Source organism: Heteronotia binoei, chromosome 4 (genome assembly GCF_032191835.1).
Source record: "Heteronotia binoei isolate CCM8104 ecotype False Entrance Well chromosome 4, APGP_CSIRO_Hbin_v1, whole genome shotgun sequence".
In the NCBI taxonomy this organism is placed as follows: Eukaryota; Metazoa; Chordata; class Lepidosauria; order Squamata; family Gekkonidae; genus Heteronotia; species Heteronotia binoei.
Window position 1 is genome coordinate 132,168,155 of NC_083226.1, and position 9,178 is coordinate 132,177,332.

A 9,178-nucleotide genomic window follows, 5' to 3' on the forward strand; every position below is an offset into this window, starting at 1 on the left:
TAATACATCCTAGTACTATCATGGTTATCATAGTCAAATTTAAATCCGGGAGTATTTTGAAGCATTTCTAAAAACAAAAAAAATATAATGATAACGTAAGCTCATATGTACATCAGAGTTAACTTCTATAACATTAAGTATCTAATTATTTCATAAAGTATAACATTGTTTCAAAAATACCTATATTTATCCCATTATATTACCTGTAAAGCTAAGGACAGGTTTAGAAGGGTGTAACTTTATTTAGGATTACACTGCTGGCCTCTTTTAGTTCTATCAGTTTAACTTGTGCTATAGCTACAATTAGTAGTATGGTTATAGCTACAATTAGTAGCAGCCCTAGGAGAAAGAAAGAGAAGATCTTAGCACTAGGGAATCAGAGTTGGAGGCCTCAGCCTCTATGCCCTGTTGGCCCTCTACAGTAACTAGCTGGCTAGAATGCTGGCCTGCATGGTCTGTGAGTCCGATCCAGCAGAATTCTTATGTTATTTTGTACTCTTTCAGTGTAACTCTTTTTTGCAGCTTTGATTTTGTTAGCTTCACGAAAAGACTGAATGCAGTTTTTAATAAATAATTGGGTAAAGGTTATTTCTATCTAGCTTATAAGCAGCAAACAATGTTTATTCAGAAAGTATAAGTTGGACCTTACTTATCTTTCTATTGCATACTCCTAACTCCTAGGGTTGCTAGCCTCCAGGTGGTGACTGGAGATCTCCTGCTATAACAGCTGACATCCAGGTGAAGAAATCAGTTCACCTAGAAACAATGGGTAACGTGGAAGATGGAGTCTATGAAATTATATACCATTGAAATCTGTCCCCTCCCCAAACCCTGCCCTCCTCAGTCTCCACCCCCAAAATCTCGGTATTTCCCAATCCAGACCTGGCAATTTATCTAGCAATGTTAAATACTATATGATTCATATAAATTGTTATTCAGGGAATGGAAACACCGTCCTCAAAATGCCTTCCTCCAGATCTTTGTCTAGTCAGATGCTGGTTCTTTAACACTGTAGAAGACAAGAGAGCTACATATCTCTATTGCTCTCTCCTCCAATATTTAAAACCAGCCTTGAATTCAGCAGGAGCTCACAGGGACTGAACCTTTCTGAGAGTTCCTCCTCCTCCTCCCCACCTTGTCCATTGAATAGTGGGTGCAGCTGCATAACAATCCCTGGATGAGCTCCACCACCTATTTTTCTACAAAATGATCCCTGTTTAAAACTGAAATGGCACCCCTGGCTAAAAAGCCAGTATCCCTTTAATGCTAGTGTGGGGAATCTGTTAATACATTGCTGGAATACAAGGCTCATGGAAAATAAAAGCTGCACAATAAATGTTCAACACAATTAAACATGAATGAACAAAGAACTTCTTCAAATTCTATAAGGGAACAATCCCACCTTTATACAAAATCCAAACAATACAGACTCAATTGAAAAGCATACATAGTCCATACAAAAGTTTTGAACGGCAATTGACGCCAGCTTCCACGCATGACTTGGAGAGCTTGTACTTTTGTGAAATGAGTCCTATGAGTGCAAAAGCCTGAGGAAGCCTTTGTGGGAAATGAGAATTTGGCTAGCGTTCCGTCGCTTTGTGTCTGGACCCATTGAGAACTTGGCAGAACCAGAAGCATTTCCATAGGAATTTGATATGAGGAATGGGAGTTCCATTTCAAAAAATTGAACTTTTGTATGGACTATGTATGCTTTTCAATCAAGTCTGCATTGTTTGGATTTTGTATAAAGGTGGGATTGTTCCCTTATAGAATTTGAAGAAGTTCTTTGTTCATTCATGTTTAAGTGTGTTCAACATTTATTGTGCAGCTTGTATTTTCCGTGAGCCTTGTGCTTTTCCTTTTGGTCTATGTCACACGGTTACCCTCCTTTTTGCTTGTGCTCTGGGATACAGGATCTGACAGTGCATCTCCCTATCACCATCTTTTAATGCTAGGAGAGAAAGTTGTCCACACATGTGACCTCTTTGGCTTAGCTCAATGTTATGCTAATAAAGTATTAAAACATTACATTATACCAGCATTGAAGATGTATAATTTTGAATCAGGATGTAAGAGTTCTCCACCTAACGATGAAATGGTGTAACCTAACTAAGCAAAGGTCAGTGGAATATGCTACATTTACTCAGCTGAACAAACGGTTCTGTTGTAATGAACTAGCATGTTGATTTAAGCAGGTGCTGCTGAAATAGCATCTGATACAGAGATATATGTGTGTTATAGAGAGCTGTGTGCATGTTTAGCCATTGGCCAGATAGTTGTCTGAAGGAGAGGTGTCTGAAGGGAGAAGGTAGAGATCTCCAAGCTGACAACAGCAACTGTGTTCAGCACTGCACTCACAGTTCAAATTAATAATCCAACAACCAGTGTACATGCAGTCCCAGATGTTAGACCAGGGTCTCAGATGTTAGGCTGGTGATCCAGTGATAGAAGATGCATATGCTGATCATGTATGTAAACAAGCAATTAACAGTCTAGAAAGCAGTCTACATGCAGAAGCTTGTTTTGTATGCAGCATGCCCCCATTAGATTGTGGCAATAGTGTTTTCCAAATAGTTGAAGTGTGATTTCTGTTTGACTACAATTTCAGCAAGCTTTGGTATATGGAAACTGCAGGTTCATAGCTTAGATTGTTGACCTTCGATTTCCAACCTTATCAGCCCTGCTGCCTCTTACAATAGCATAACAAACAAAATTAGATGAGGTTTTTCCATCTCCTTTTTTAGGATTATCAACAGTGATTCTGATAGGTGTTCTGTGCCTTCAGCAGAATGGAACAAACTGAAAGCTAGTTTGGTGTAGTTGTTAAGAGCAGCAACTCTTATATAGGAGTACCAGGTTTGATTCCCTACTCCTTCACATGCACCTGCTGATGTGACCTTAAGTCAGTCACAAGTACTCAGAGAGTTGTTCCGCTCAAGAGCAGTTGCTGTTAGAGCTCTCTCAGTTCCACCTACTTCACAGGGTGTCTGTTGTGGGGAAGGGAAGGGAAAGGAGATTGTAAGACACTCTGAGGCTCCTTTGGGTAGTGAAGGGTGGGGTATAAATCCAGTCTCCTCCTCTTCTCTTCAAAATGGGAGTTGTCAGTAGTATGAAATTGCTGAGCAGTCGGGTTAGAACTGATAAAAGGAAGTACTTCTTCACCCAAAGGATGATTAACATGTGGAATTCACTGCCACAGGAGGTGGTGGCAGCTACAAGCATAGACAGCTTCAAGAGGGATTGGATAAGCATATGGAACAGAGGTCCATCAGTGGCTATTAGCCACAGCTTATTGTTGAAACTCTCTGTCTGGGGCAGTGATGCTCTGTATTCTTGTGCTTAGGGGGCACTGTGGGAGGGCTTCTAGTCTCACTGATGGACCTCCTGATGGCACTTGGGGGTTTTTGGCCACTGTGTGACACAGAGTGTTGGACTGGATGGGCCGTTGGCCTGATCGAACATGGCTTCTCTTATGTTCTTATGAAAACACAAAGAGCAAGAGTCAAGTAGCACTTTAGAGACTAACAAAATCTGTGGTAGGGTATGAGCTTTTGTGAGTCACTGCTCACTTTTTCAGATACAACTAAAATGTGAGTTAGCAATCCTAGTTTTTATATCTTGGCCATAATGCTCCAGCAAGCATTTCTGTTCAAAGTCAACAGTAAAGATGGTCGGATGCAAAGGAGGGTATGAATCTTCAATATCTGTATGAAGGAGAAGAAAGGGTATTGTACAGTTTGTATTATACAGTTTTTATTCTGTAGGACAAACTATAGCTGTCAACATTATCTTCTGTTATTAGATACAGAAATGCTGTCTTGCTTGCACCTGTCGTAATCGGTTTTGCTTATGATGTAAAATCCTTTGTCCTTATGGTGCCTTAAATGGTATAATGAATGTAGAAGGGTGTAGAAGTCAGTTGAACCAGCTCAAACATAAAACTGGCCCATTCTAAGGAAAAGCTGCTTTGGAATGAGATGATCTCTGAAGTTTGGTAAAAGAAATAATTAACCATTCTCCTACCTGCTGCTTTTCTACAACTTTTTCTCCCAAGGAGGTATAAACACTGGATTCAAAGTCTGTAAATGTATCAAATGTGAGAAAGTAAATGTATAGTTGCAATGGGCAAGGTAGGGGGATGGGGGGGGACTTACCTGGAGAAAGAGAAAGAGCCAGGCCTTGATGCTAGCATTGCACAGGAAGTGACGTTATCACAAAAGCAGTGTCTAGGTGATTCTCTGGTATTTGGGCAAAAATTCTTTGGTAAAACCAGCTTCTATCATAGAGTTTTTGCCAAAATACCAGTGTCACCTGGGCAACACTGGTGTGATTATTTCGCTTCCTGTGTGACACTGGTACCAAGGCCTGGGCCTTTCTCTTTCTCTAGGTCAGTATCCCTGCCAGCCAGTTGATCAGTGGCTGGGGAGCAGAGTGTGTGGGCAGGGGATCCCCACCTCAATTGGGGTCGGGTCGGGTCTGGCAACCCTAAGGCAATGGAAGGATTAACCGTGACTCTCACTTATCCACTCCAGTTCACACCATTTCCAAAACTTTTCTGAGAAGGCACTATTGGACTTTTGTTACACTCATTTTAATGTAATCTGTAGCTTGGTCCTAGTGACTTTTTTGATCAGAATGAGAATGCAAAGCAACCTGATGCTTATACAAAATGTGCTGTTCCAGGCAGTCAGAAATAGGACATTGTTATTGATCTTTTTCTGTTTTAAATGTCTCTGAAATTTAGGTGACCTTTACAACAACTGCAGTTCAAAAACACATAGAAGATGGATGAAGCCATAGAACTTTCACCTGATGGAAACTCCTTGATCAAAGCTGTCTATCACAGCAGACTTCGTCTCACAAGACTGCTGCTAGAAGGTGGGGCCTACATCAATGAAAGCAATGACCGTGGTGAAACCCCCTTGATGATTGCTTGTAAGACAAAGCATGTGGACAGTCAAAGTGTTAGCAAAGTAAAAATGGTGAAATACCTTCTGGAAAATAAGGCAGATCCAAACATTCAGGATAAAACTGGGAAGACAGCCTTGATGCATGCCTGCTTGCAGAAAACTGGCCCTGAAGTTATTTCTTTACTGCTTAAAAATGGAGCGGACTTAAGTTTACAAGACCATTCTGGTAATTCAGTTCTTGTTTACTCAGTGAATTCAGATGATAAGGAAAGCCTCAAAGTTATTCTAGATGCTTGCAAAGCAAAAGGGAAAGAAGTCATTATTATTACGAAGGATAAATCTCCATCTGGAAAGCAGACCACTAGACAGTATTTAAATGTGCCACCTCCTGACAACGAGGAATGTCTGTCTCCAAGTTCTTGCACTTCTCCATCGGATGTAGAAGTTAAAACCTCTCCATCTCCACAAGAAAACTCAAAAGGTACAGAAAAAGCTCTGTTCAACTTCAGAGAGCCTCATCATTCTGGAAGAAAGGAGGATATACCTAAGCCACCCTCCCCATCCAGAAAACCTCAGGTGCAGCACATGTGTTCTGAGCCCCGGGTGAAGGCTCCTCCTTCACTTTTTGACCAGAACAGAATCTCCTCTTTACAAGAAGACCTGCAGGATATAACTCCAGAGGAAGAATTGTGTCTAAAAATCAATAATCTTGCCCTATCTAAGAGATTTATCACCAGACATCACAGCATTGATATAAAAGATACCCTCAACTTCTTGAAGAGCTTTGAGCAAACTGCCTCCAGAAAAATGTCATGTGGTGAGATAAATTCCCATGCACTGTTTGGTGAGGTCAGCCACACCCAGAGTGAAATTCCTGTAGATCAAAATTCAGATTCAGCCCCAATGAGCTTTGTATCTACGCTGAAGAACATTGTTCAGAGAAGAAACCGAGGGGCAAATCATTACAACTCTGATTCCCAGTTAACTAGATTAGGACCTCCTGTAGAAGACAGTAAATCACTTTTAGGGAAGAAAAAGCTTCTCTCCCCTTCTCCATCTTTGTCATCAAGTTCTAGGGAACTGATAGAAAACATGCCTCCAAATCTACTGAGCAGGAAAAATCATGCTATGCTAGAGAGGCGAGGGTCAGGAGCCCTTGTTTCAGATCACATGACTCAGGTTAGACCAGGCTTTCTACCCCCTTTAAATGTGAATCCTCATCCTCTGATCTCTGATAACTACAAGATATCTGCAGTGATTCCTTATGGGCAGAAAACCCTCATCCCAACAGCACCTGCATATCCTAAGGACTTCAAAAATAAAACTCTATTGACGAGGAGGCAGTCATTACAAACTGAGCAGATCAAGCAACTGGTAAACTTTTAACAGATTAGCATGCAGCAATGATATACAACTTGTACATACGAACAATATTTTTCAGTATGAATGTTGGCTGCACTGAGTTCTTCGTAGTGAGAGTGCAACATATCCATTTCTGTTGTTATGAAAAATCTGCCTTGAGATTCAGTGGCAAAAAAGATATGCTGCAAATTACATATTTAAAATATTGCTGCCCTTATCATCGACATTATAATAAAAATTAGAAAACTGTGGATATATTCCTCCGTAGTGTGCACACAAGTCATACAGAATACAAATCAAGTTCTAGGCCCAACCTTCTCTACTCCAGCTAACTGTTGCTTTATAGCAAGCATATGACCATATTTGAACAGCTACATGGGCTAAATTCTGTGCAGTACAGCAGAAATGTGGACTGTACAATGGCTATTTCGCATTATAGCCCTTAATGCAAATAGATTTTAATGGTTTGTTCATAACTCTGTGTTTCATTGTGGTCAGAGTCTATTATCTTGAATTAATTTAACATTTTTAAAGGTACAAACACTTAAGGAGAGGTAAATGAACAAGCTGAATGTTGATAAATCTATTTACAAATGAAAAGTAAAATTTGCAAAGATAATACAAAAAATGTAGCATTCTGAAAAAGAGCTACAATTTGATCCACCTACATAACTGATGGGAGAGCTGGCTTAATATCTATTCTCACTTCTCCAGTGTTTGTAAAATTAATGTGTTCTCCGCAGCTGAGAACGAAACGTCTGGAAGGAAAACTTTCTCCAGTAGAACACGGCACTTGAGCCCGAAAGATTCTACAAACCCTAATTAATGTTTTCTTCCTGTTTAATTTTCCGTGTCTGGTGAAAATCAGCCAGCATAGTTTTGTTGCATCAAACACATTTAATAGTATCCAAATAGTTTTTATATGGCCATATGCATAGAACCTTAAATGCATAAGACCTAATGATATATAATTGTTTGTTACATATGCTTGATGCACTATATTCTTGTGCCAGTGAAACCTCCCCATAAATTGCTGTTGGTCAGGAAAGAGGGAGTGAGATGATGAAAAGGTATATATGTGAAGGGAGCAGGTCTCATGTTCTCTGGCTGCTAACTTGCATTCTGTCTGCTCTCCAATAATAGTACCAACCAGGATGTGGCTGGAAGGCACAGCATGCATGCTGCAACCTTGCTGATGCTAGACAGATTCTGTTTGGGTGGGAGACCTTCTGAAAATCCCGTATATGACACTTTGAGTTCTATGTATGAGAGATTAGATGGAAGACATATGAGAGAGATATGGAATGATATTTTAAATATGTGAGTTCAGTGCTCCTTCATAAAAATTTCTGCTTGCACATAGGCTTCAGTCATGCAGTTTCTCTTCTGTGGTGGTGTTTGGGAGGAAAAAGCATTCAAGTGAAACCTCAGGCATTGCCATAGAGGTGTGTGGTGAGGAGGTGCCAGTGAGGGGTGCCCATCCATTGCCACCACATTGACTGAAGCAAATGTGGGCGAAGAAGCATGTACACACCTGCCTTGGGTCCTGAGGTGCTTGGGAGAAAGGTGAGTATATAAGGGCACTTCCCTATGCAGATATTCCTTGCTAGAACATATGGTTTTATAGTTACTCTGTATCTTTCAAATCATACAGACATTTGCCTTGAAAAAACATCTTGTTATTTACTTACATTTTATGACATTTAAATAGTGTAAATGTCAGCATTAACTTTTTGTACTGGAACTGTTTCAGTACAAAACAGTGAATCACATATCTATACTTTTTAGTTGTTGGCACTATGTGGGGCCATTAAAAAGTTTAATGCTTACTAATTTCTCAATAGTTTCTGATCTCATCTAACAGTTAACAAAGAAACCACACTTTTCTCTCTGGAAATCCTGGACATCATGCCTACTACTGGCATCAGAAACAAGATTTTCTACTTACAGCATTATGTTTTTTGATAGGCTCATTTATGCTAAGATGACAGATTCATATTAAACACTTATGTTGTATAGATAATATGTAGTTTTATTTTTTCATATTGTTCCTTGCCGCTGTCCTCTGCCAGTATCATGCTGTGTTATGTCCCTTCATTTGATTCCTTACTATTTCTTCTTGTGTGAGGACAATTGTTGAAGTTATTTTCCTGGGAATATTGTTTCATCCTCTCTTCCCATATCTACCTCTGTCATTATGTACAAAGAAGAGCTGGTCATCATCACCAAATATCTACTATCTAAGGGTAGTCAGTAAGAATTTAGTTCTTTACTAAGAACTTATATTAAATGGTAGATATATATATACCCATCCAATGAAATGTTAGGTTGAGACTTCATTCCATTTTCTAGTAACATGTGCTCAGCAAAGACTAAAACAAAATTTAGCATAACAAGAGTATTGCTTTGCTAAAAGAAACAGATGCTGCGTGTATTTTAAGTGATATTTTTATTTTCTTAATATCGTACACTGTGCAAAAGAAAGATAATCAGTTCTATTAAGCTGTGGTGGATACTATAATACTCCTTATTTTAAAAGTATCTTGTAAAGTGGGAGTATTGTTAAATGCTAGTGTATCATAAAATGACTGCATTTTTTAGCTTTACATCTGTGGATGAACTGCAGCTCCAAAACAGGTAACAGAAAGCATTTCTTTAAACAATCAAATTTATCATGTGGAACTCGTATCTCTGGAACGCTTTTCAGCAGAGCATGGAGGCCAAAACCTTTCCTTGTTGGACTCCACTAACTGATATTCACACTGTGTGGTGTAGTGGTTAGTGTTTGACTAAAATCTGAGTGACTAAGTTTTGAATCCCTCCTCTGCCACTTCTTCCCCATTGGTGGGATTCAAATCCAAGATACCACAACCTCTTGTTTCCTTTTCAAGCTTCTGGAAAATGAG

At 39.6% G+C, this 9,178-nt stretch overlaps 1 protein-coding gene across 1 annotated transcript; it reads left to right on the forward strand.

The window, feature by feature from the left end:
• Positions 1-4,784: 4,784 nt before the first annotated feature.
• On the forward strand, positions 4,785-6,523 carry ANKRD34B (ankyrin repeat domain 34B). The gene has a single exon (XM_060235767.1). It carries the CDS (start codon positions 4,785-4,787, stop codon positions 6,294-6,296), a length of 1,512 nt encoding a protein of 503 aa, XP_060091750.1. The 3' UTR covers positions 6,297-6,523.
• The last annotated feature ends 2,655 nt before the right edge of the window (positions 6,524-9,178 follow it).